Below are 27,714 nucleotides of genomic sequence, written 5' to 3' on the forward strand. Positions count from 1 at the left end.
CTCTGTAAGTACACATAGGTCTACGTTTGCCGTCTATGTATAGCAGCAGCTGCTGTTGCATCAATAGTGTGTGAGCTTCAGCTCTAAACATAGCTGTATTCGGGAACCAGGTCAAGCAACCCTGAGAGCCGTTGGACGTTTTTCCGAAGAAGAGCGGAGAGCCGGGGTTTTTCAGCCTTGTACAATGTGACCGTGCTTTGTAAATCTGCCCAATTAAACGTTTCCCACCCTTTCCGCCCGCTTCCTCCGCCCACAAGTGAAAGCGACTGAACTATTCTAATATCTTTCATTGGGTCTCCTGTGCGTGACAAATAATAAAGTGGATGAAATGGTCTTTCAGAAGTTACGTGTAGTTCTGCTGGCGCAAGGTTCAGTAGCAAAATTAAACGAAGTGATAAAAAACAAGTGAGGGCAGGGATTTTGTGACAACAAGAGTCTTGGTTCTCTCTAATATTTCTCTTTAGTGACTTTAGCACAGTTTGACCATTTTGTTGCCTGCACACTGCTGAAATTTCTTTTAACCCGGCGTTAGGAGCCAAGCTAAACGCGGCCAGAGTAAGGAGAAGATTGCGCAGTGAGAGCAAGTGCCCGTGGTGCACAGACACACCCACACCAAAACACATCACATGGGAGTGCCCCAGGAGGCCTCCGCACATAGAGAGTCCCATATTACACCAACATCCACTAATGAGGAATAGGCAGTGGGAGGCATGGCTTGCGGAAGAGGGTCGGGAGAGCCAGTTGGCTCTTCTGGACCAAGCCCAGCGAGCCGCTCATGCCAGTGGGGCCCTGGAATAGGGGCTCCAACCATCGTGCCTTATTTTATTTACATTGAATAAAGTTTTACTCTCTCTCTCTCACTGGCACCGAAAAACGAGGGGGAGGGGACACATACCTGACAAACTGTCTGACGGATGAGAAAACAGGCAAAGGAGCGCTCCGAATACGAAGGTGTGACGCATCTTGAGAGGTGACGGGAGGGTTCGCGATGGGCTTCAGCGGTGGCCTGTCTCTTATAATTTAGAAAGGGGATCGAAAATCAGCTATACATGTTGTTGCCGTTGACTCCACCCTCAGCCCAACTTCTTCTTCTTCCCACCGACGTGGCATCTACCGAAAGGGAGGACCGATTGAAGCTGCAAATTTGAACAGGACCTGCAATTGAAAATAAATAATTGTAGAAAATTATAGCATCGACGACGACTGTCACCGCAAGCGAATAAGCCTAACGCTTTGAGAAAGCTATTCACTTTATTAAAGGAATGCTGTGCTCGGAGGCGTACATTTATTCCAGTAAGAACATATCGCGAACGTGAATCTCGGAGGCCATGGATAAGTCATAGAGCCGCCTACAAATATTACTGGAGGAAACTCTGCCGCTACGATCGCTTAGCTACCGTGGAGAATGATGGCTAGCGCATAAATTTGTTTGATCTTCGTGCTTGTAGCTTCAGACGTTCTCGTCGCTTCGTTTACTGTGCTGTACAGAGGGCGTCCCAACTATTATGCAACCAAGATTTAAAAATATGCATATGCAAAAATATGTGTGATTTCCCAATTTGATCAATTTAAACAAAACATGCCGTTATAATTCCGCCAACTGGCAGCGACTATGAGTGTGCGCAGAGTCTTACCGCCATTTGCGTTTAGCAAAGCAGGATTGCTTCGCTGTTTAAGGCAATGAAGGCATATACAGGGCGTCCGACCTATCATGCACCGAGTTGTAAAAAAAATATGCAAATGCCACGTAGCTGGCCGGAACCAAGGTAATGTTGTTTGCCGCCAGTTGGAGATACTCAGATTATTTTTTGCTTTATAATAGGCAATTTCGCATGTATTCGCGGGCTTCTTCCAGGCTTGGCAAAATGCTTATGTAGCACGTATTGAACAACAGAAAGCTGTATCGGGAGTTTCTCATGTTGCTCTTCATTTTGTTCATTGACTCTTCCATATAATTATAATTGAGAAGTTGATTGAATAATTAATTAAGACTAATTATGTAATTAGGCTGAATGCAAAAAAAAATAAATAATAATCTGAGCATCTCCGAGCGACGGCAAACAACATTACCTTGGCTTTGTCCAGCTATGTGGCGTTTACATATTTTTAAAAATCTCGTTGCATGATAGGTCAGACGCCCTGTATATGCCTTAAACAGCGAAGCAATCCTGCTTTCCTTAATGCAAATGGTGGTAAGACTCTGCGCACACTCATAGTCGCTGCCAATTGGTGGAATTATAACGGCATGTTTTGTTTAAATTGATCAAATTGGGAAATCACACAACCGCTTGAAGACAGAAAGACGAAGTTTCGCATCTCTATGTGCTAATCATCGTTCGCGCTTGCTGTATCGCTGTGCTTGAGTGTTTACTGAGGCATGATCGCCGCAGTTCTGATTGGTCGCCGGGTCACGTGACGAGACCATTCCTTTTCCTGTCCTTTTTTGCTGCCAGGAAGTCGTTCCCTTGCCCCAAGCGAAACGCATCACTGTTTGAGAGAGGATATCCCTTTTCTTGTACGGGTGACCAGAGCAACTTTCGAACCACCACAAAGCACGTCTCTGAGCACAATTTCCCAGAATTGCATTCCGAAGAGAGTATCTTCTCGTCAGCTTCCGGACTTCTCTTTCTTTGCAGGCGGCCTAGAAGCACAATATAAGCACCCACGGGGGTGCTGCAATTGACGCCAGCAAGTACAACGTCACCTAATGGCAAAGTACAGAATTCCAATGAATTCACTCCTCGTCAACGGTCCAAAGTTCTTCCTCCTGGATGACCTCGAAGCACAATAGACACTTAGTGTGTCTATTGAAGTCGGCGGGCAAGCCCCGTGCCAAGCCGAACCAGCTAGCCACCATACTTGACTTTTGCGGAAGTGGCCAGTCGTATACCCACATCTCTTACACCACTCATGGACATACTTGTAAAGGTGCAGACGCATATTCAGTGGCACATACCCGATTGCTCGGATGAAAGAAAATCAAATCAAGTAAATCAAGGAAACCGTGGAATATCATGCGCTATTCCATTGTTGCATCGCATCAACGCCCAGTTGTCCGTCACGTCTGCTCGGCAAAACAGCAACCAGCTCAGCACATAGTCAGTGGCCCAAGCTAGCAGACAGCTTGGGTCATTGGGTCGGCGTAATAGGCTAGATAGATAGACTCACACTGCCTGAAATAATAAATTATCATTATCATTATCAGCCTATTTTTATGTCTACTGCAGAAGGAAGGCAACTCCTACCCAAGGAGATTTCAACTGGCGCCTGAGAATTTCATTAAAAGAACCCCTAAAAGCTGAAAAAACATGTAATAAGTGTTATGTCTGTATTGATGTACTTCAGAGTTCATTTCTGGTGTCTTGTATATATGTAGATAATCATGTTGTATGATTAGCTCTCTTTTACGTCCGCCTCCTCGTTTTCCGTTTCCCCATTTGTTTTATTCCCTGTCAAATTGTTTTGTCCACCACATTAGTCTTCTCTGTACATATTGCTTGGCATATTACTTTTATGTCAACCAGTACGAAGGCTCCGTAGCTGTTCCTGGACACTATAGTAAACATCATCATCATCATCATCATTATTATTATTATTATCCAGGCTCTTCCCACAGAGGCATATGGAAGGCTTCGGCAGACACAGCAAAAATATCTGTGCTAATTGCTTAATTGTAATAAAGACTATTATTAATATAATTAATAATTATTTGTATGGTTTCTGGGTACGTTGAATAACTTGATATTATTTATTTATTTATTATTCGTTAAGTGCTACGCTTGTTAGAGATATTTTCTTAGCTGTACGCGCCTGATGATACTTGCCTCTGGTCCATAATGTCCGGCCATTGTTCAGGCGCATGGGACGACGTGCTTGTGCCACTCTATGTTTTCAGCAACAGCGCAAAATTAATGCGTTTCCAACGTGCTTTCGGAGTCGCATCACATATTTCATTATTCCTTTTTCTTCTTACCGCGACCGTTTCAAATGCTTACGCTAAATGAAACGGCGATTTTATTTATTACGCGCTGGTAATTTTTATTTGTCGAGCACGTATGTATACGACACATTTCGCGACGACCTCTCGTCGTCTCCTCGAAAGTCTGAAACGAAGAAACAAGAAATAAGACTGCTTGTGAGTGCCGCTGGGTTGAAGCATTCCGATATTGACAATATCGGCGAACGCTGGGTACTATAATGCCGATCATGCTTGCATGCCAGTGCGTTATGTGGAATGTTGCATATATATATATATATATATATATATATATATATATATATATATATATATATATATATATATATATATATAACCGCAGCATCGGCCCGACATTGCCGCTTGATCTCCGCATCGCGGGCCCCGACCTTCTGCCGAGGCGTTGCATGGCGCGGCGTCGACGAGATCTCTCCCGCCCCTGCTCTCGGCGCTGTTGGTCGTAGGCCGGCTGCTCCTCGGGAGAACGGACGATGCGTGGCCGTCCCATGCCGAAGCGCCGAGAACACACAGCACGCACAAAGCTACGAGCCGCCGACACACCTAGACTCTGCCCCCAACGCCGATCGCTCCTCAAGATACGGCCGCGCGACGGCGCGATGCCGCCACATACGAAGTTGCAGCCGATGTAAAAAAAAAAATTAAATTATTGGGTTTTACGTGCCAAAACCACTTTCTGATTATGAGGCACGCCGTAGTGGAGGACTCCGGAAATTTCGACCACCTGGGGTTCTTTAACGTGCGCCTAAAGCTAAGTACACGGGTGTTTTCGCATTTCGCCCCCATCGAAATGCGGCCGGCGCGGCCGGGATTCGATCCCGCGACCTTGTGCTCAGCAGCCTAACACCATAGCCACTGAGCAACCACGGCGGGTAGCAGCCGATGTAAGCCGCCCCCCTCCCTCCCCCACCGGCGCCTCGCCACGTTGGGTGCCTCGCACGCGACGGGAGACGGCGCGCTTCCTTCCCGCTTTCCTCCGTTTCGCGCAGGCGAGACTGAGCCGCGATCCAACACCAGGTGCTCGCATTACGTCAAGTTGTGAACGGTGCAGCCGCAACATGGCGGTGGGATTTTCTTGACTTACCAGGAGGCCCTGTTTCCATACAAATAGCCTAGCGGGCCACCCGTCGAGGCACCCGGTCCACAAACATCTCCTCCCGGTGAGCTTCCGAGGCAGATATCCGGACCACACCTTGCGGGGTTCGTGAGAGAAAACATACATGCATTACGATGCGTAAGTGCAACGTTCGTATCCCGAATGACAAGGCACATACGGTCTCCTCGGTATAACGGATCGACAGAAAGGCTACGAATCGCTGTGCGCAAAAGCAATCCAAAGATCAGGTGCCACCAGAGCATGAAAGGGAATACTTATTGGCGGAGGCCTCCGGCCACTGACAAACAATCCTTACGAACTGACATGTTCGTGAATTTGTCCCCTTGTGACTTCAACATTTCGTGCTCTGGGTGGACAGCGTATAATCTTCAGCGCATTCCAAGTGGCCGCGATGCTTAATTGTCTCACTTTCATGCTCGAATGTAATATGGCACTACACGTTTTCCGTAGACGTTCGGGCTTTTGCACGGCGAGCTTATACCTAGTGCTAGCTGTATGGACTGATTAAAATATGCGGATTCCACGCACTATGAGATTCACTGTTATACGAAGCATTTTGTACATAGGTGCATATATAGCATCGGTTGGTGTTGCGCAAAGTGTGTAATAGACGGCGGAACATGCTTGTGTAGGGCACGCGAGTGGTATGCAACTACAAAGGGAAGCAAATGGCATTGCACTACAACTTGTTTCGTTACCATCTGGGCCGACCCCGCAGAATGTGCACTGGACAAAGTTTGCAGATCCCGATTTCGATGAGTTTTCGCATAGAGTTTCAAAGCACCAGCTCGAGCGTGGAGTGGAATGCGGTGACGCTTTTGCTCTTATTACATTCTTATTCGTATTATATTATTTTTCTTTTATTATATACATGGGCTCGTGAGTCAGTGCGCTGGGAACACCTTGGTTCAGATTTTACCAATTGAAATGTAATTATTTTGCAGCCAAGAGGCCCCAAACGAGGAGGGACAGGAATACGTCCACTTACCTAACGCGAAGTGCCTGCTCGTATGTGGGAAAGAAGTCTTTTTACTTAAGGTGATAACATCGCATTCGAAAGTAAACGCTTACGTATGCTGGCAGACCACGTGGGAAAATGTATGCCTTAAAACGACACATCTGCGCGAAAATGTATGCATATTATGCAACTGAAATTCGTGACTCTACACCGAAGCCAACGGCGTCGCACTAGGGTACAAAACCGATCAAGCTAAGTTTGTCTCTTATTAATACGAAAGCATTACATGTCCCATGAGGCAGAATTCATAACATTAATAATGCTAAAAACGCACCCCAGCGATTCTTAGCTGGTCTGTTGGAGTTAAAGGTGCTTCAATGACAGCAAGTCATCTAGCATATTAATTCACACCGGCGGATCGTGTTGGTTCCTGCAGATTTCTCTTATATAAGTGGCATTTTCTATGAAACACTCTCTGGCAGGTCGGGCATGAACATCTGCATTTCTAACAATAATTCCTAGCCCTTTATCAACACTGTCTGTTCACTATATTCACTGAATACCATAAAACCTGCTTCTTTAACACTAAGTTTTAATCCTAAATTCTCACTTTCTTGCCCACAGATATCAGCTAGACGTTGCATATCACTTTACTTTATGCCGTCCGCATAGAACAAACCCAGAAGCTCTTGCTCAACTACTGTACCCGCCTGGTTGAATGAGGGATTAAACCCGATATTACTTTCCTCTAGCGCCCTTTCCCTCCTCACCATGTACATCATAAACAGCAGCAGGGATAGATGGCTCCCCTGTCTCAGTCCCTTGTGGATATTAACTTTCGCCTCGCTCCTCTTCCCTTCCCATTCAATGCAAATGGTATTTTCTCGGTAAACCTACATCAAAAGCTTTATACGGTCGTTGCCTATACCTTCGTTTTCCAGAATATCCCACAATATGTTGCGGTATACGTTGTCATACGCTCCGGTAATGCCTAAGAAAAAGCCTCAGGTAATAGTCTCCTTTCTTTTCTGGATATTTCTATAGATTGAATGAGAACAAATAAGTTTGTCATTCAGATACCTACCGATTGTGAAGCCATTCTGATGTTCTCCCAATATGCCATTTTATTCTGCCCATGCTTGCAGTTTTAATTTAATCGCCAGCATTTCTAACTTGTATATTACGGATGCAAGAGTCAACGGTGTATATAAGTGAATTCTGCGTTCTCCCCCCATGCCTTTTATGAATTAAATTCATTCTACGTTGTCGCCAACTGTCTTGTATTCGCCTGTCTCGTAAACTTTTAATGCGTAATCATTCTTTGGACAGTACCTCAGCCCCGTCACGCGAAACGTTTAATGCCCTGTATCTGCACAAAAATGCGTGATTTGCAAAGTTAGGACATTTAGCCGTTATAATAATGTAAATCTAGATAATCGGTTGCTTTATAGGTGATAAGGAACAATGAAAAAAAAACGGTTAAAAGAATACACCCATAGAGATAAATAGAGCTCCTTAGAAAATGCATGAGGAAGCTTATAGCAGGCCATCTGAAATTAGGGGTTGGGCCAACTTGAAGTTTGGGCATCGGCAACTGAAATTCAGGGATGGATTCCAAGTGGGCCAAATTTGCGTGTGGGTCAACTTGAAATTAGGACATGGGCAAAATTAAATTTGGGGGTGGGAATACTTGAAATTTGAACGTGGGCCAATTGAAATTTGGGGGCGGACCAATTTAAGTGGGCCAACTTGAAATTGGGAGGTGGGCGAACTTGAAATTTGGCGATGGACCAAGCTTAAATTTGGTGATGGGCCATCTTAAACTGCTTACGCATAATTATACAACTCCATGCACTGAATCTGCATTCTTTTTTCTGCTGTTTTCAACAGAGGTTCCAACAGACCTTCCACGAGCAATGCCGAGCATTGCTCGTGGCGCCCCCCCCCCCCCCCCCCCCCCCCCCATTGATGCGGACGTGAAGTGGAGCAAACGGACCTACATTTGTAGCATTCGTATTCTACTCATCTGATGCATTGTCAGGAACGAGCATTAATGAAGAGGAATTTTTCTTTTCGCCTCTTTTGCAAGAACAACGATGCAGTACAAAAGCGTCTTTAAAAGACTTTTGAGTGAGAACAGCGCGCAATAAGGGGGGGGGGGGAAGGGAAGTAAACATACTCAGCGCGCTGTGATGTCCTCAGGTGTCCTCAGGTGTGGTGTACTCAGGTGTCCCTTAAACTGACATACACTTACTGACAGTCTAAAACTCTGTACTATGTCCTTACCGTAGTTTCCGTACGGAGATTCTCTTGACGCGGCATAGTAGTACAGATTGGAGGTCGGATGCGATGGACTGCGGCCAGCTTCGGGTACGATTACGAGTTGCGTATGGCTGTGACGATCGGCGCTCTCCGCACAAAGGGCCATGCAGCAGAGGCACACAAAGCAGAAGCCAATCGCCGCCAGAACAAAAATGATGGCGTTGACGAAATTAAGAAGCGTCTCAGAGGAGAGGTCCTCTTCACGGTGTCTCTGATGCGCGGGTCTGAAAAAAGACCGCTGCGTTTCATCATCTCTCTCCACCTTTAACGCGACAAAAGCAATAACACTAATTTCTGGCATCTCTACACCATGAGTATTGATATTGAATAACAATTAATGCTCCGAATGGCGTTTTAATAGTCAATCTTTTAAACAGCAACAGCAACAACTCTCTCTCCAGGCCTTGACAACTTATGAATTTTGAACAACAAAACAGACTGGTGGGCTAGTTGGCATCGCATGTTAATAGTACTTAGCGCAAAGAAACGCAGGACACGAGAGAAGGCACACAGGACGCTGCGCTACTGATGCGTTATTGTACTTGGTCACAGTATATATAGCACCGTGCAATAAAGGACGGGAAGGGAGTGCAACGTTACCACAGCATGACAGATCGCCTAACAGCGTAACAAGCCACCGCTACCGTGGCAAGAACAGTATCTCGTTCTCCGACACAGCGACAGATGGGCACCTCACGCAATCTTTGTTTCTGTTCATTTCAAACGCCTCCACGATTTCCCTTGTCAGTTGATCAGAATGCCTGCCCATCACTCTAGTCCTTTTAGACAAAATTTTGAAGCCACAGCGCGTGCAGTGTGCAGCAAGATGACCAGTTACTGCCAGTTTATTAACATTGTTTGAGTGCTCTCGTAAGCGATCGTTTAGACATCTGCCAGTTTGTCCCAAGTATTATTTCCTGCATGACAAGCAGTAAACTACATCTTCCACACATGGGACAACTAACTGTGCGTCAATGCGTAGCGTCTCAGGACCTGAATCTTGATTTTGGTTAACAGTTGCGTGATCATATATCTTTAGTGCTTCGAGTTGCATGTTATCAGTCGATCTGTTCGAAAATTAACAACCACAACAGTTATCCATGTTTCGACAACTTATCGAATATTGGACACCCAGAGAAATAAATATCAGGAGGACCGATATTTGTGGGTTTGCAAAGATGTATAAATACATACCATAAATAATATATGTGACGTGCGGATGGCTTCTGTCTCCTTGCATTCCAAGTCTCTGAAAGATCTACTGTGTTTGTGTTTGCCCTCGAAGCTAAGATTTCTGGCGTCCTTGAATCGCAATTGCAAGAACGTATACAGTGATCGCTTTTTTTTTTTCCCGAAATGGGTGACTCGGGTATATTTATTCTTGAAGCACACAAACATAAATGCGACATGTTTGTTCCTGGAAAAAGGAGCGCTTTGCATTAAGTAGTAACCTGATGAAACGGGAAACGCAGCACTGCTGGTCTAATGCATCTCGTATGCTTATAGTATTGGTATACAGCCCGTTCATAACGACTCCCATTCTCCTATGGCCCGAGTACGCCTCTACACGACACAGTAGTGTGTAGGTTTTTTTTTTAACCGCTTACCGGGAAATCTGTGAAGGACAACAGCCGGTTGGCTACGAGAAGGTGTATGTATTAACTTGAGGCTCCCAAATTGGAGCCCCACACAAAAAAGACAAGAAGAGTAATAACAACTTACACGCTCGGCAATGAGCCACCGCCAAATTCGGTTCTCTCCAGATAGTACTCCAGCTGTAAGATGAGGTAAGAAAGAAAAATGAGTTTGTTTAGCTAGAAGGACTAAAAGACGCTATCCGCATCGAACAAGAGGAGTAATGGACATAGGGGCGCTCAATTTTTTGTTAGTTGCAATCAAACGAAGCAAACAGATAGCGAAGCCAGGGAAAACGTGTGGGAAACATTGTTAAAATTCAGATGTACAAATATTTTACGGAAAGAGAAAAGAAATTGGGCGAAAAGACAACTTGTCGCCCGCGGGAGCCGAACCCACGCCTTCCGCGTTCCGCCTCCCGTGCGTTAGACTTAAGCTACAGACACGGCCACACTGCAGTAAAATTGTTTCGCCTGATAAAAGATGACGAAAAATCCAAGGTCATCTAAGCACTTCTCATGAGTTGTGAATGCGAAAGCATTAAATATCCAAATGAACGCCAGTGAGCGTTCCTTCGAGTTAAAGACTCCTCGCGGGCGAGCGAGAGCGTTGAGACTACATTTAAGGCTCTGCTTGCGATAATATTGACGCCTTAGAGATTCTTGAGCACCAATCTATCACTTTAGCTTGACTTAATATTTGCCTTTAGTGTCCCTTTAAGTATGAAGATGGCAAGTTGGGCCAGTTGGTTGGGATTCATAGTAAGGTTCGTTACAGCGCAACACAAGACAAGGTCGTCTTCTTTTGTCCTTGTCTTGTGTTGCGCTGTAATGATAAGTTGAGACGCTTGGCCAACGTCTCCTAGATAGCACAGGGCCGGTGTACCTTGATCCGTGATGTCAGGCTACCTTGTCCGACCGCTATAGAATCAAGTAACACACCTTTCCGCACTGGTAACTGTGGCAGGCAACTTGGCCAACCGTGTATGCCGGTATGCGGGGTGCGGCCGTCTCTTCCTCACATTATGTGGGAACGTATACATAGGTATACTGGGGACTGTGGCAGGCAACTTGGCCAACCGTGTATGCCGGTATGCGGGGTGCGGCCGTCTCTTCCTCACATTATGTGGGAACGTATACATAGGCCACCGAACATAAACTCGCCCATGATGCTGACCTCACTCATAAACATTAGGCTCAGCGGCTCCCACATGTGCTGGTGCTAGAAAACTAGAGGACAAAAAGAAATCCTGAGGTGTGACTCTTGCCATTCTAAAATCATAAAAAGACGCATCGCCAAGGCTTGCATCAGTCAAGCGGTTGAAAAATCACGCCGCCATGCTGTGGGGGAGGGCATCGATTTGCAAGTAAGCCGCTTAAGAAACAACAGTGGGTGCCTGAACAGTATGGTGGTGCAAATCTGCTAAAACATGTTGCCTGAAATCAGAGCGAACAGGAAAAGGCAAAAAACACAGGAAAAAGAAAAATTGAAAAAAAAAACGCGTGGTGTTGCCTTACATCCATGGTTTTCCATAAAAAAGACAGCCCAACGCCATGATGTTCAAGTACTGTTGTCCGCTCCGCAAAAACTAAAAGGCATGTGCAAGAGGGTGAACGCAGTATTCAAAGAGGGCAATCCAAGTGCTACGGTCTGCCAGACTAAGCACGTGAAAAAAGTACGTGGAATGTGCGACTTCAGTGGTTTACCAAATCCCACTAGATTGCGGGAAAGTGTACATTGTGCAAACTGGACCTTGTCTAAATGGTAGGTTACGGGACCGCACAAATACACGTGCCAGCTTCTGACAGCACCGAGCAACTTGGCTGCACACTGCAAACAATGCAAATGCTCTCCGCTGCTGGAAAGCACTACAGTCATTAGCACATCAAAAACAAAAACGGAGCGAGAAATATGGGAGGCACTTGCGATAGCTAAAGAAAAAGAGATGTGCGTAAGCACTCCGTCCATCGCGTTTATCGAAGCTGAGGTCGAGTATGCCAGGGCGAACGGGTGCAAGTGAACGATGTATCCCTGGCTCAAAGTATGATCTTTAATTTTTAGACAAATAGTTCATCGTCGGCTTGTGATGCCCAATGCCGCGATTTTCGAACGACGCCATTTCCAATGCTATTACCCTTCGCGCTTCGTCAGAGCGGCGCTCCACCCGCGTGACCGATGGAAACAGCTGGCCGCTGACGGGGGATGATAAGAGTGGCACGTAATCCAGCGGAAGGCATCGCTACAAGATCGCGCCCCTGTTATCGGTTTCAGTGCAGAAAACGCAGTACTTGCAAGTGTCAGCATTTGAGACACCCGAAAGAATGCTAATAAATCGCAAGACACTCACTCTGCAAGATCCCAGCAGTACGTATTCGTCTTGAGGAAAATCGTACCCTTCGCATGTAACTTGAATCAAACCGAACTTCTGCGATTTCATGTCGGCCTTGCATTCCCACTGGAAATAGACAGGAGGGAGCATATTGAATGGCTAGCATTTAAACATTTAGGGTGCGATCTTGTACGCGTTCCAAAATAGAACGGAGGCGGTTCGTTCCACCGAGCCAAATACGATTCGTCACTTTGAACCGTGCCGAACGCCATGACGTCAATTATGACGCGATATCTGCTGTCAATCATTCTGTGTCGTCTGCTATCGGACGAACGGAACGGAACATACCGCCTATTTCGTGACGTAAAGAACGAACCGCCTCAGTTCTATATTGGAACGCGTACAAGATCGCACCCTATTAGTGTCGAGGCTAGACTGACGGTTGTTCTACTCTATTCCTGTCTCGTCACTGCGTCATTCGAGTTATTCTTCGAATTACGTGCTCTCGATGTCGCGTGATACGTTCTTAACCTCGCTCTGCTCTCTCAAGCCCAGATGTGCGAGCACTACGCTGCGTCGCTTTCCTTATCAGCTGGACCTCGCCGATGTACTGACGGCACATTGAACTGATTGGAGCACCAGAAGATGGAGCCTAGCATTAAACGTGACAAGTTTTGACAACTTTTAATTCAACAAGGGACTAAAATACGAAAATGACGTCAGGCTGTGGGGCTATCTGGTCTAGCAGTTACTTCCACATATAACGCAAAAGAAAGCGTATGTGTACTTTTTTGCGCTATATCTGGAAGTAACTATGAAGCACCACGACTCGAACTTGCAAAACAAAAAAAAAGTTCTTATGCTGTAACTGTTCTTAACAGTGGATGACAGTCACTTGCTATGTTAGACATATTATTAGCGAAGACAGCGGGCCAATGGCGACCATCAGTTACGAACAAAAGAGCTTTCTTGAAATCAGCCTCTGGTTCGCAGTGTGAAGGACCTACTGGAAGCCTGCGTATAGATTCATTCATTCAGTCATTCAAGAAGCCGTGCAATGTGTTTTCTTGAAAACTGAGCACATACTGGACTGAGGACGGTGCCTTTAAACGAACATATTCCAAAGGACATTATTCAACAGGTCTCAATAGTACAGCGAATATATAGAACCCATCGTTTGTTTTCCCCGTGCCTTTTCAACTACATATACGTCTTCTCTCAGCTGGGGCGATGTCGATAGCGATGCTCTACCCATTGCTCCTTTTATACGGCTAATTCCGATGGCGGATTCCTTGGATTTCAGGTTCGACATTTTCTATTCTTGTTTTGAAGAAAGGCTGTTCCAATGGCAGATCGAGTGCGTTCGACCAAAAAACCGCAGGGCCGACCGGAACTTGGCTTGTAACTGCTTCGACCCTGCCAAAATTAACCTTTACACTTTGTTCTTTGCGTGGTGCACCTATGTTAATACTTACGGTTCTCGTCTGGCAGGGGTGCCCTAATTAAACACAAGGAGTGTGTCACAGGACGGATGCGACGTGTTAACAACCGCCGCAACTCCGTTTGCTAAATGAGTGGAGTGTGTACGCATGCGCGAGCCTTCGCTCGGGAGTAGCTGCTGGCCACGAACAATCGCCCAATTGCTGGCGTTAGGCGCTCGCGCGTAGTCTATGAGGCCATAGGCCACGACATTATATCGAACAGACCTCGAAAGCCGCAGACCAGAGTGGACGATCATTTATGCGAGATCGTGGGCTGCATGCGAAGGAGTAATACGTGGCTGGCACGTTCATGGCTGCATTGTATATAAAGATCACGAAGTCTTCATACTAGTGCCCCTTCAATGCAGTATACGCCATGTTTATTCATGCCAAAGCTTATCGTTTTGTTCGAACACACGAAAATGATTTCATCTTACGCCTTTTTGCGTGCGTCATAACCAGCCTTGTGCGCATCGCTGTAAAGGTGTCCATGGCGAGAAAGCTCACCTGTGTGTCCCGGCCGTCGCTTCCGCGGTTGTAGCACTGAACAACCGAAGGTTGATCCTGACAGCCGGCGCTGCCACCGCGGCAGTTCAGCTGAGGAACCGGATGGGACCGGCGACCGGTGGTGTACTGTCCTTGCCGCAAAGTGAGAACCTGAACGTCTTTCAGCCTCACTTTGTCACCTGCGGATGTCAGCGCGCAGGCCAATAACGGTTCGCAACCCCGCACTCCTTTGCAGAGAAAATCATCGAAAACCTTTAAGAAGTACGCAGGCCCAAAATCTTCAGCGTATCGAGGGCGTGGCACATTGGGCGAAAAAGCCTCGCGCCTGTCGTCTGAAGCAGCAACACGGCACCTAAGCTCCCATTGGCACTGGCTTTGAGGCAACGTCACGAACGCATTGTTGTAGAATAAGAGACGGATAACTTTTAACTTATGGAAAAATGACAGACGTTCGTTCGCTTCGAGCGCATCAAGAAGACATTTATTTTTGACTAGAAGGTACGGGAAAGGGGAGAGAGTAGAGAGAAAGGGAAAGTCACAATCCATTGGGCCAAACAGGCTTTCTTGCACCCCGCACGTGCAAGCGATCCGCCCCAAACCTGAAAGGCACCACCGCATCGCCCGTCGCTGTTCGTAAAACGTGCCCGCCAGTAATTTGCACGCAGTTTGAGGGGTGTCACGTGTCCGGCGGTTGTGCCACAGCGACCTCAGCGGTGCCGTTTTAGGTGGGGGAGTCCTCCTCGCCGCATCGTCGGCGGCCTCCAGCGCGCGGGTGCTTTGGCTCCAGAATGGAGCATATACAACACGCGTATCGACGGTGCAGAGGAGCGGGCGAAAGGGAACACCGGCTCCAACGCTAGCGCGCCAGGTGTTGCGTGAGGGGAGGGACATCGTCGCAACGCCACGTCACGTCACTCTCGCTCTCGGAAGCCTGCGTTATGCGCGCGTTCTTTGTCCGCGCACGCCCTCCCCCGCGTTCTAACTGCACCTCGGTAATGCCAAATCAAAACGCGCCAGGCGCCTTAACGCGCTCGCTTGCCCGCGAGGAGTTCGTCACTCGAAGGACCGCTCAGCGGCGTTAAATTGGACGTTAATGCTTGGGCATTCACAAATCATAAGAAGTGCTTGGGTGTACTGAAATTTTTTTTTTACCACCAGATGGCGCTCGTTTCCACGCATCCCGGCCGGCGCCGCCGCGGCAGCGTTTCACAGTTTGTGCGTATGGCACGTGCTGTGCTTTCTTGCTTTCCCGTGCCACAAAAATGCAGCTGCTGGGCTGTGGAGGTCGCGTGCTGGGCTGTGATAGTGTAAACATTACAATTAAGTTAAATGCAGGGGTCTTACGTGCCAAAACCACGATTTGATTACGAGGCGCGCCGTAGCAGGGGACTCCGGAAATCTGGACCGCCTGGGGCTCTTTAACGTGCACCCAAATCAAAGTACACGAGTGCTTTCGCATTTTGTCCCCATGGGAATGCGGCCGCCGTGGCCGGGATTCGATCTCGCGACCTTGTGCTCAGCAGGCCAGCACCATAGCCACAAGCAACCGCGGCGGGTGAAATATTACAATCGTCCATAGCCGGAAGAGAGCGCTTGACGCTGGCGTCTCAACAGCGTGCTGGCGACGTATGCAGAAGGAGCACCTAAACACGCCCCGGCAAAATGGCTCCGAAGGGTGCACTCAATGTTGAGGGACACCCAGGCCCGAAAGAAGCGCCACGCGGAACAGCAGCGTCTTCGCTACGCAGCAAATGTGGCACGTTTGTATACACGCAATTATAATAATTATTTGAGTTACGTGCACCCCCTTAATTCACTTAATGTTTAACAATTCTGCCACGATGCGATGTGCCATGTGAGGCAATGATATTGTTCAACCCTCTCAGAGGTCATGAACAATGACGCATGACAATGGCTCAAGCAAACACGTCTCCCTGTGTGTTCTGTGGACTACACAGACAAACTTAGCAGCGGTGCAAGCAAGGTAATAACGTTTAACATGAACTCGCCGCTCTCGTATTGGACTAAACGCTGAAGAAATTGCACATTCGCCGCTAACATCACTGCTGATTAACGTCAGTCAAGCAAACAGCATGCAAAGCTTCACCTACATCGGTTCCCCGGTGCATGGGATCCGCAAAAATTTATTTGTTTAAGGATAAATCAATATCATAGTATGCGTGACACATGAGAAAGGTGTGCGCCCTGTATATGTAAAGAATAACAACGAAACACAAATTTAATCCAGCTGACTTGTTGAAGCAACGGGCAGATGGTGTACTACCGTGGAACGTCTCTGACGGCTGGGTTAGTGCGTCGCTGAAAACGGACCTTGCACTCCAACGTGATTGCCGTTGGACACCGCACGTACTAGACTTAAAAAAAAAAAACATTTAATAGCACAACTGGAGCGAATTTTTTCGCAATTCGCAGTGTGTTCTACATGGTTATTTGTCTTACGTGCTCGGCCGTGAAGAGGCAGTTTGAGCTAGGGAACTTCATTAAAACTTTCTGGGCGAGTTGACACAGCGCTTGTGTCCCGTCCTTGATACTTTGTGGTTGCATGTGTTTGCGCTGTAACAATAGCTAGGGAACTTCTGTAAATGCGTGGTTACTCACGACATCGACTGTACAGGTAGTGCGAATGGAGCCGTTATTCAAAACCAGCGTCACCTCTATGCTTTTCGACACAACAACCACAGTTGCACTGATAAACTTTGTGGCTCTTTTATAGTCAGATCTATCAAATCTCCGAGAACCACAAATAATTTGCAGAAAAAAAGTTATGCATCGTTCTTGGAGTAAGTCTTTTAGCTGAACGACTTTGCCAAAAAATGAGGGCTCTCCCGTAATCGAGAGTAGATGTAAGCATGAAATGGTAACCGGCAAAGCAGATTGGTTGGAGGTGATACTAGCCACAGGCTCAAAATGGGTGTAGTGCGTGTTCGCAGCGGTGCACCACACCACACCTCACCGCGCCGCGCCATACTGTGCACTGGGTCCATATGGACGCTGCCCAACTAGAAGAAGAAAACCGGCTGCAGGCCGCACGACAAGCAGCGAAAGGCGCCAGGGAGACAGAGCACACTGCCTAGCCAGAAGAAAAAAATCGCCTGGAGGAGGCGCCACGCAGCGCAGCGCCATAGGGTGCCTCGATGCGCGCGCTCCCCTCCGACGCCAGAGGGCGCGCGCATCGAGGCACCCTACGGCGCCATCTCTCGGGGCGACGCAAAACCCGCGCCGCGGAACTCACGGTCCGCTGGCGTTAAAAAGAGCACAGGCAACCTTGTCTCGGCGCCAAAGGATGAAAATGAAGTCTATGGTGTCATGTACCTGGTTCTTTGAACGTCGCTCTTGGAAGTCACAAACTTCAGTGCACTAGAAGTTACAGCTTGAGTGATATTGTGAACATCAGGAAGAAATAGGAAGTAATATTTTTGTAATTTTTTTTGGGCAGTAACTAGCGTGTGCAATGCGGTCCTGTACAGAGGAATGGGGGCCAGTGAGAGCATTTTCTTAAATTTTAAGTGGTTGCTCGGATGATCTCGTTTTTTTCTCGCAACCTGCCCGTATAACGGCTTTGCCTTTGGCTTAAGGTCACTTGAAGGTCGCCGGCAACGGGAGCTAAAAGCATTTCATTCTTAAAAGCTCGGTATTTGTGTGCGCTCGCGCTTGCTCGTCTTCCGACTCTCTATGCGCCAACTCACTGATTCAAGATTCAACTCAAGATTCCAACTAATTGGATCTGTAGCATTTTTTATTGCTTTGCGATGTATCTATCGGCACTTTTCGACCACGCGGAGGCTGAGTTTCTCGAGCGTTCAACACAACGCTAATAACGTTTAATGCATGTAAATGCAAAAAATCCAGATTAGTTGGGGATGACGCACCCACCTTTCGCGGCAGGCTGCAACGGCGTTCTATCACAATGAACATAAGCATCGCGTTCTTTCATTTAATCTATTTGCGAACTGAGCACCGTCGCTACTTTGTCGTCAAAACGGACACGTCCCGTCGTGGTGGCCTAACGGATTGCTCGAGGTCGCCGGTTCGATTCCTAGCCACGGCGACCGCGGCAGAAAGTTAGGTGGGCGGATGAGATTAAGAAGTTTGCAGGGACAACATGGCCACAATTAGTACATGACCGGTGTTTGATATGGAGCTGTTTCCTGCGATTACTTCGAGTTCCCCAGACCACATCGGATTGCAGCACAGCTAATTGAGGAATGCAGAAGCAGGAAAGCGCATTCCAGAGGAGCGGCCGAGCAAACAAGTTTAAGGCAACAAGTTCACGTGCCAACAAGTTCGTGCGCCGCCGGGATTAGCAGGTGGGCATCCGACAATGGAGCATGAGCAGCCCTCCCCTTCTCCTCGTTAGAAGTGCATTGCCAGTCTGCGAGGCAAGACCACAGAGGGCCGCCAGGTGTGACACCGCGACACGGGCGCCTACCATTGGCTGAAAGTGGCGTCATCGGAGCGGACTCTCCCATTGGTCAAACATGACGTGACTTACAGTGCTCGAAGGGTTTATAAGAAGCCTTCCAGAGAGACCTGAGCATTCTGGGACATTCCCTGATTCCCTGAATGACCTCTCTCGAACTTCTTGCCGCGGGCCGCAGCGTCTGAGTTGCTGCCGGCCCGTAATGACTGTACGAATGTTACTGGACGCTCACCTCCCTGTACAAAATGTAGAATAAATCCTCCCAAGTAGGGGTTTTCATCCGCGAAGTCCGTCCCTCAACCCCTACATCTGGTTGGCAGCGGTAGGATCGCCTCCGAATGCATCAGCTGGTGGCAGCGCTACGGATCAACCTTCGTCGAGAAAGATCATAAGGAACCGGGAAGAACGAAGAAGAGAGAGCCTTCGTCGAAAGAGGTCCAAAGAAACTGGGAGTAGCGAAGAAGGAGCGAGCCTTCGACCCAGTGAGTCCGGAGGAACCGGGAACGACGGACAAATGAACCGGATGCCTGGGTGCTGCAACCGTAAGTGAGCGCGTGGTTTTTTTCCCTTTTGATTCGCCAGACTCAAATGTTGTGTGTTCATTTTGATAGTTCTGGGAATCGGGAGTGTGTTGCATTGTGTGTTTGCACAAATTAATTAAGGAAAACAGTTTTAACCACCTGTCGGGGCAGCTGCCATGGATCTTAGAAGGTTGACGAGGTTAGACTTGTTGTTGGTGTGCGACGATTTGGGAGTTGAGGCGGACGAACGGATGAAAACGCCAGCTATCATAAAGGCGATTAATGATAGTGGCAATGATGACAAAAGCATTGAGCTTGCTTGGGAGGTGATACAGGAGCCACGGGAGCGAGAGCGTCGTGAACTTAAGAGTGAGAGTAGGCGTGAAAAACGCGAGAATGAACGGAAGCAGGAGCTTCAAGAACTTACTCTTAGGTGTCAGCGTAACGAACGTGAGAAGGAACGCGAACGCGACTATCAGGAACGTAAGCTTGAGCGTGAGCAAAAGTATGAGAGAGAGAAGGCAGCACTGATCAAAGAGATCCAGCATTGTGATCAGTTATTGGCACAGAGACAACGGCTGTCTGAGAATTCTGTAGGTAGTACAGAGCGAAAGAATGAAAAAGCATCTAGCAGATTTTCGCCAGAAGCCGACGAAAAGTGTAGTGCCTGTGAGATTAGCTGCAGATTCATAAGTGAAGGGGAAAGGCTAGCCGCTAACGATGCCTTAGTGGCAACAGAGGCCGTTAAAGGCCGCAAGGAGAGCGACGAGGTGCTGTGCCAACAGATGACTGTAGAGACAGCTAGGCCAGCTGCGAACAAATTGGCACAGTTACCGAGCGTGTGCGTCGCTGGTAATGTTAGCGAGGTTGCTAGCGGAGAAAAGGGTACTGTTGACGCGACAGACGCGGGCACCCATGTCAGGTCAGATCTGCGTGCAGAAGTGAAGTGCGAACTGAGCGATGCAGTTGAGAGTAGTTCTCGGGATGGCGAGCTCCGTAGTCCACGAGAGAACAACTGCATTGTTCAAGGATCGGTGCGGCTCTCCGCCAGTCTAGATAGCCTAGATAGGGATGATTCAGTTAATCATTCGGACTGTGCGCGTGAGACAGCGATCGATACCGACGGGCTGTGTGCCGATGCACAGCGTGAGCTGGGCAATGTAGTAGAGGGCAGTTCGCAAGAGTGCGAGTTGTCTTACTCGAGTAAAGCCTGCTGCATTGTGCCAGAGTCGGTTGAGCTGTCCGCCAGTCGAGGCAGAGAGAGTGTTGATTTAAGTGAGAATCACTCAGACTGTGCGGGTAAGAGACCGATCCGGGCCGACGAAATGTGTACCGGCCAGCACGAGGCACGAGAAGGCGACATGAAGGCGAGTGCAAAGAGAAAGCGCCGTAAAAAGAAGCGCGGTAAAGACCGAAAGTCGGTAACTAATGTAACGCCGCCAAGGATGGCGAGAAACCCAAATGGGCAGGGCGCGAGGAAAAAGATGCGGTCGTCTCGGACGATGTTGACGCATCGAAAACGTTCAAGCCACCGGTCAAAGGGGGACCGCGAAGAATGTTCTGCACGGACGCGGACAAAGGGCACGGGGCAGTCAATCTCCTCGTCGTTCCGTAGTTCTTTTCACAGCTCAGCGTGCAGTTCGAAGAAACGCAAGGTGGCAGGACGAGACCAGGTGGGGAGTAGCGACGCGGTCACTCGAGTTTGTGTAGAAAGCGGGGCGCGAGGACGCAAATTGGCAGGAGACCGTAACGTCTTGAAGGAGCTGATAGTGAGTCAGCCCATTTGTTGTTCCTCCATAGCCAGAGTAGCTTGTAAACTTCGCCCACCGCGGGTTCGACTCAAAGTATGAGTCAGACGTAAGCGTTTGGAATGGGAGGCCAAGAGAGCTTCCGTAGTAGGAAAACGTGTTGTTTTGTATTTTATTTTGAGCATCGGAAAGTTTTCGCGATTTGAGACTAGGATTTCTTTCAATATGTAAGGTATGAGCTCTGCTTATGATTTGTTTGAGAAGCTCCGAGATTTGAAAGATGCGTTTTAAGTAAACATGTAGTCTCGCGAGATGCTCATTAATAGGTAGATAGGCTTTTTTTTTGTGTGTGTGTGTGTGAGTAACCTGAAAGTCAAGGTTCTCGTTGAGAGGCCTATCGTAACGCGCGCGTGTGTTATTTAACCTGCTTTTTTATGTGGTTTTTGAATTTTCTAAGGTTAAGCGCGTAGATTTTCAGTGAGTGCATGATTTGCACGGAGAAGCGTTCTTAGTTCCATTAGCGCGTGTCCTGTGTGGACGGAAGGAAGCAGACTATGACTGGGTTGCTCGTGTGTTGAGGGCAGCCGTATTCTGACTTCTCTTATAAGTACGCGTGGAACGAGTTATTAAAAGACGCATTATTTTAAGAGTTCTGCGGAGTGTGTAAGTCCCGCGAGTTTAATTGTTCGTTTATGTCACGTGTCCTGTAGGACTTTCAGGGAAGAAACGTGAGTAAGCGTAAATGAAAAGTTTGCCTACAACGCAAGTACGCGTTTTGTTTAGTGACCACAAGGCTAGTGCGCTTGTGATTACGTGCTTGTGAGGTTGACCAGATTGTTCAGTGGCACCAATACGTGCGATAAGTACGCCACTGCGATAGATTGGAAACATGCTGTTCGTGTAGTTAGGCCACTTAAGTTATGTTCGGCTGTTTTCATTTGTTGTTTGCATCGTCAACGACCCTTTTGTTTTGCAACAACAATAATAGTCTGGTCTTGTGGGCAATCGAGGAGAAATGGATAGCTGTTTGGAAGGGTGGTTGGAACTGTTTGGTCAAAATTGGGGAACTAAAAGATCAGGGTTGATTTTGACTCAGTAATAGCCTGGCGAGTCAGGGGTGAAGAGCCTGCGCTTACGCGTGGTGCAGCGCTGTGTTGTTTGGTTTGTTTGACGTATGTTCTCCAGGGCCCAGGATCCCGAGGGTTGTCAAACGAGGCTCGACCCCAGTACCCTGCAGCTTCTTTCAGCGTTCCTCATGGCCAGCGAATTGAGTTCACCGGCCATTCAGAACAACCGGGGCGAGGACGAGCTGTTAGATATGGAGCTGTTTCCTGCGATTACTTCGAGTTCCCCAGACCACATCGGATTGCAGCACAGCTAATTGAGGAATGCAGAAGCAGGAAAGCGCATTCCAGAGGAGCGGCCGAGCAAACAAGTTTAAGGCAACAAGTTCACGTGCCAACAAGTTCGTGCGCCGCCGGGATTAGCAGGTGGGCATCCGACAATGGAGCATGAGCAGCCCTCCCCTTCTCCTCGTTAGAAGTGCATTGCCAGTCTGCGAGGCAAGACCACAGAGGGCCGCCAGGTGTGACACCTCGACACGGGCGCCTACCATTGGCTGAAAGTGGCGTCATCGGAGCGGACTCTCCCATTGGTCAAACATGACGTGACTTACAGTGCTCGAAGGGTTTATAAGAAGCCTTCCAGAGAGACCTGAGCATTCTGGGACATTCCCTGATTCCCTGAATGACCTCTCTCGAACTTCTTGCCGCGGGCCGCAGCGTCCGAGTTGCTGCCGGCCCGTAATGACTGTACGAATGTTACTGGACGCTCACCTCCTTGTAAATAATGTAGAATAAATACTCCCAAGTTTTGTTTTCATCCGCGAAGTCCCGTCCTTCAACCCCTACACCGGGTTAGTTGAAGTATTAGCCCCGAGAACGAACACGGGCGGCGCTGCGAGCGCCGCTCGCGTGACGTCAGGGCACGGACTCGCGCCTGTCGTCTGCTACAGTTCGGGCGTTGTCCGGGCGCTTTCTGCGGTGTTTTCGTTTGTTCGCCCTCGTTCTCTCTGCTTGTATACTTATGGTGGTCGTCTCAAATATATTTTTACGACGTCTTCCTTTGCGAACATTTATTCAAAGAGCTGATTTCTTAGACAACAATGCAGCTCTCGAAGGCAACGCTACAGTGCCAGCCGAAGCGACGCAGACCAGCCCATTGCGGGTTTTTCATGCGCGGATAGACAATCGCAAAAGCATAGCCTATAGGAATCCAGTTATGATACCATACCTGCCGCGGTGCAACAAGTATGTCACAAAGCTGGCTATATATGACTTCTACAGCAGTTACGTTGATTTTATTCCGCTAAAATAGGTTTGCTCACGACGGGTAGTTCATGGTATAATATCGAATTTTTGCATTTCCTCACAGAAACGCTCGGCAGTAGCACGGGGACTTAACTAATACTGGAGCTTAGATTCTACACGCCTCACTTGCTTCTTTAACTGCCTGTCAACATTAGGCGGTTCTTCACGTGTTTACTTTTTTTAAGCGGCGGAAATTTGAAGTAAAGTTAATGAAGGCTTACAGCTATTTACGGAATACAAATAGGAATGTACCAATATATATTTCCTTTTCCGTGTTACACGTTCAACTCACCTCTTTAGGGCGCGTTTGTTAATGATTAATAATGTAAGTTATGTTGCTCTTTTTTTGTCTATATTACCAAGTGTATATCATTTATTTATTTCAGTGCCGCAGTGTGTGTTGCATTGTTATTGTGGAACTATTTCACTGTTCTTTCACATATTGTACAACTGCAATGTTTTATGGCCACTATATAAATGTAATTTATATGGCGCTTGATGTGTTACCCCATGCAGCCATATTGTACCTAAGGGGGTGAGGTTACCTCAAGCCGCGTCTGTGCGACTTTTTTCCCTCATCCACCTCCACTTACCACTCCTCTGTACATGTGTGTGTGTAAATGGAAATTAATAAATCAAATCAAACTCACTTGAGAAATTTACTGGTGCTTGCTGCTTGAGGAATATACATGACCAATCTGTTTGGCGAACTGACACAGGCTGCTCGGCCCAATTTTTTTAGTGAAGTATGCCTGCTGGACCACATAGCTGCAGTCAGAAAGGAGTCGAAGCGTCAATGATTAGTAGTATGGGACATATTGAAGATATCGAAATTCCCCCGGTGGAGGGTCAGAAATCAAGTGAAAGTATATGCAAGGCTTGTGGTGCTTTCTTTATGAATGTTTGCGATTGGATTGGAGCAAACTTAATTTGCCTGCAAGGTTCTCTTTTATGTACCGACGAAGCGAATAGTTTGTATAATTGAATAACGCTGCATCGAGACATGGTGAGACAGAAGGTGCTTGAATTTTCCTTTTGTATACAGGAAATCTAAGCTGCGGTGTAGTAGCTCGAGAATACTTTAGCCATTCCAGTTGGCGCTGTAAAAAACATGCTTTATGGTTTTAATTCGAAGTTGTAGTGAACTGATGGGTTTCGCGAACATAGCGTGCCTCGCCATACGGACAGTCGATTGCTACCATTACGTGATCAGGGGTGTGCCATATTGTCGATAAAGGCTACTGAGGGCCACTATGAAACATTTCATCACTTTCAATTGAGTGGCTCTCGATCTTAACAACGAAACTTTTCTCTCAGGTGATTGCTACTATGGTGTTTGTGAATTAACTATGTAAATACTCTACATGACGCGCCGTCGTGTTAGCAGCCATGAGCAATTCGTTTTTTGGAGGCGTTTCAGAGGGGGATGAAATTAGCAGCAAACTTTTTCATAAGAAATGCGCGCCTAACAATTTTTTACGCATTAATGAATGGGCATATTTGAATAGAACAACACACCAGAGTAATAGGAATCATGATGAGAGCTTCGCTGGGCAGTGTCTTTCTAAAATCAGATAACATGTTGACGCCAATTACCAAATTTTTCTTCCACGTAAAATGCAATGCCTCTCATAGCTAAATACTAAAGGAATGTTAAATGTTTAGCGAAGCATCATACACAACTTCGCGCGTTGAATTTGCAGATATTCTTTTTTTTAGCCAAAATTTACCGATAGACACGGCGCATATATGCATTGTAAAACCTAGTAGACCCCTTTAACGCTACTTAGCTTGCGATATCCAAGCCGCAAAGTTTCTCGACTCACACGCTTTTGAAAAAGAAACTGTGGTTAAGGTATGGCAGCTGAAAGAAGCCGACGTATTCTTCCAATACGTACGGCTCGAGCCGCCCATGCCCCAAGCATACACGAAGGGAACGAGCGCGCGCGGCAGCCGAGCGAGCCGGAGCGAGCGGCGTCCTGGCCGTGACGTCACTCGCGAGAGGGCGCCACTCCTAATTCTCGGGGCTAATAGGAGAGGCTTTTGCCCTGCAGTGGGCGTAACCAGGCTGATGATGATTATGATGATGATGTTGAAATGCAAGAAACGCTCGTGTGTCGTGCATTGGGTGCGCGTTGAAGAACCCCAGGCTCCCCACTGCGGTCAAAACTATGCGGAGTTAGGTTTATTATCCATGTTGGGCAGGCATAGTGTCACGTCGATAGCGATGGCATCTGGGCTGTCAAAGCGAATGAAGGACGCCTCCAGAAAGTGCACGAGTCGTTTCCGTTGGCACAAGGTGCAGCAGCCATGTGAAACGAGATGCAAAACAATATCCATGACAATAAATTTTCTGACAATGGGCGTCTTCTTTCGCCCATATATTTGTCGTTAGTGACGCTCACATGTTTTCACCACACTGTACTCTGCACACTACTCTAATTCGTTTTGATCTAATCTTTGGAGTCGAGAACTTAACGCTGCCAGAGTAAGAAAAACATTGCGCAGTAAGAACGCTCGCACCGAAAGGAGGCTACACCTACCTGTCACACCGTCTGTCAGGTGAGCAAATAGGGAAAGGAAAGCTCCGACGGTCACGGTATGACGCATCTTGAACGGCGACGGGGCGATGGCTAGCTTGTCGAAATGACACATTCGTGGATATCTTGTTCTTGTGTCCAAGCACTGGTTCATACCCGCTACTGTCAGCAAGGGGAGGGGGAAAAGGGGCGGGGTGCTTCGTTTAGCTTCCTTTCGTTTTCCTCTGGTGGCACATACCGACTGTGGGGGTTTGACCGAAATTCGGATGGCACTAGGAAAGAAGGTAGAATATTACTAAACCTTGCAAACATATTCAGGAAGAGATAAATGAAAAAAAAAAATTGTGACGAACTTATGCTTGTTTCGTGTTGCTTCACTGATGGTGCATACTCACTGCGGAGGACTGGCCAAGATTCTGGCCAAAAGAACGGACGAAGGAAGGAGACACGAGACAACCACGTAGGCGCACTAACAACTGAGTGTTTTATTTCTTGACATAGGAGTATATAGCTGCTGTCAAGGATCAAAACAACAAGAAGAAACAGGGCCGTCATCTGCATCGCACTGTATCTTGGGAGCGACGCTTAGAAGTTATTCTGTATCGTGGCTTCCTTGTGCGATGCAGGTGACGGCCCTGTTTCTTCTTGTTGTTTTGATCCTTGACAGCAGCTATATACTCCTATGTCAAGAAATAAAACACTCAGTTGTCAATGCGCCTACGTGGTTGTCTCGTGTCTCCTTCCTTCGTCTGTTGTTTTACTTCGCACCTTCTTTGTTATTTAATGCTATAAGTGCTTTTAATTCTAGCATTTTTATATACATCTGCTTAATCGTTTGTCTCTTTCTCAAAACTTCTCTATCTACCTTGTACCGCTACGTGTGCCTATAACAGATCCGGTCATATCAGTTTCTTCCCTGCGTTTTTTCCAACCGTAGACTAAACGTATCTTGCTTATCTCAAAGGCTGACCGGTTGATGCTTCCGTCCACTTTAGATCCAAGCGCTTCTGGAAAGTGTCCCTACGGGTTTTACTGTGTGAATACCTTCGCATTCCATTAGGATGTGCTGAATGGTCTCTGCATTTTTGCTGCCGCAGACGCCTGCCTCATCTTGTTTCGAATATTTTCTCCCGTATGATTTTGCCCTTAAACAACCAGTTCGAACCTCAAATAGCTAGGCATTTCCCTTTGTGTAATCGTACAGATTTGTCCTTCTAATTTCTTCCTATTCTTATAAATCTTCATGGTCTTCATTTTTTTGGCCGTCTTTGCATCCAATTCACTGTTTCTCTCTCTTCTCTCTCTCTTTTTGATGACTCCTTGTTGTCTATTTAAAGTTTCAATTGCCCTGTACTTGGTTGGCAACCTTCTTGATCCCTTCATTCATTTTGTGCCCTCGCTTTTCAGGTAGAAAAATACTTGTGCACTTTAGCCGCCCATTTATTTTCATCCATGCTCCCGAGTCATGAAAACTCATTTTGCTCTGCGCTTCTCCGACTCCCAAGGAGACCCAAGCCATGTCACCCTACACTGCCTCACTTGTGGTTTCACCGTCGGTTCCCGAAGCCAACCGGCCTACCCATCTTTGGTTAACGCCCAGCTCCGATAATATATCCGATTCCAAGCACAGAATCGCATTCACGAACGTTAGTGCTGGCACCGCGACTCCTTCCCCAACCCCACGCACCACCTCATATTTATTGCAGCCCCAAAGTGATCCGTGTTTCATTATTACCGCTTCCCACTCCCACA

The 27,714-nt window shown here is 47.4% G+C and overlaps 2 protein-coding genes and 1 long non-coding RNA gene across 10 annotated transcripts in view; 1 reads left to right on the forward strand and 2 right to left on the reverse strand.

The window, feature by feature from the left end:
- LOC135920554 (store-operated calcium entry-associated regulatory factor-like) overlaps positions 1-1,102 on the reverse strand; it is a 32,473-nt gene extending 31,371 nt beyond the window's left edge. For all 7 annotated transcript variants that reach the window (XM_070525996.1, XM_070526000.1, XM_070526001.1 and 4 more), the window contains exon 1: positions 896-1,102. In XM_070525996.1, the coding sequence (XP_070382097.1) occupies positions 896-962 (67 nt within the window). In that variant the 5' untranslated portion in view covers positions 963-1,102. The remainder of the gene's footprint in view (positions 1-895) is intronic.
- LOC139050000 (uncharacterized) overlaps positions 1-27,714 on the forward strand; it is a 58,967-nt gene that overhangs the window by 20,315 nt on the left and 10,938 nt on the right. The window lies entirely within an intron of this gene.
- Positions 1,028-26,115, reverse strand: LOC135920558 (store-operated calcium entry-associated regulatory factor-like). Of its 2 annotated transcripts, none has more exons than XM_070526003.1 (7): positions 25,966-26,115; positions 14,344-14,522; positions 12,374-12,481; positions 10,114-10,166; positions 8,356-8,615; positions 5,079-5,186; positions 1,028-1,155 (listed from the first exon to the last, which is right to left on the reverse strand). In XM_070526003.1, exons 1-6 carry the CDS (start codon positions 26,075-26,077, stop codon positions 5,107-5,109), a joined length of 792 nt encoding a protein of 263 aa, XP_070382104.1. In that variant the 5' UTR covers positions 26,078-26,115; the 3' UTR covers positions 1,028-1,155; positions 5,079-5,106. The 2 variants fall into 2 exon arrangements, with proteins under 2 accessions (XP_070382104.1, XP_070382103.1); XM_070526002.1 differs by lacking the exon at positions 1,028-1,155 and adding an exon at positions 4,008-4,103.

This window comes from Dermacentor albipictus, chromosome 9, assembly GCF_038994185.2.
Source record: "Dermacentor albipictus isolate Rhodes 1998 colony chromosome 9, USDA_Dalb.pri_finalv2, whole genome shotgun sequence".
NCBI lineage: Eukaryota > Metazoa > Arthropoda > Arachnida > Ixodida > Ixodidae > Dermacentor > Dermacentor albipictus.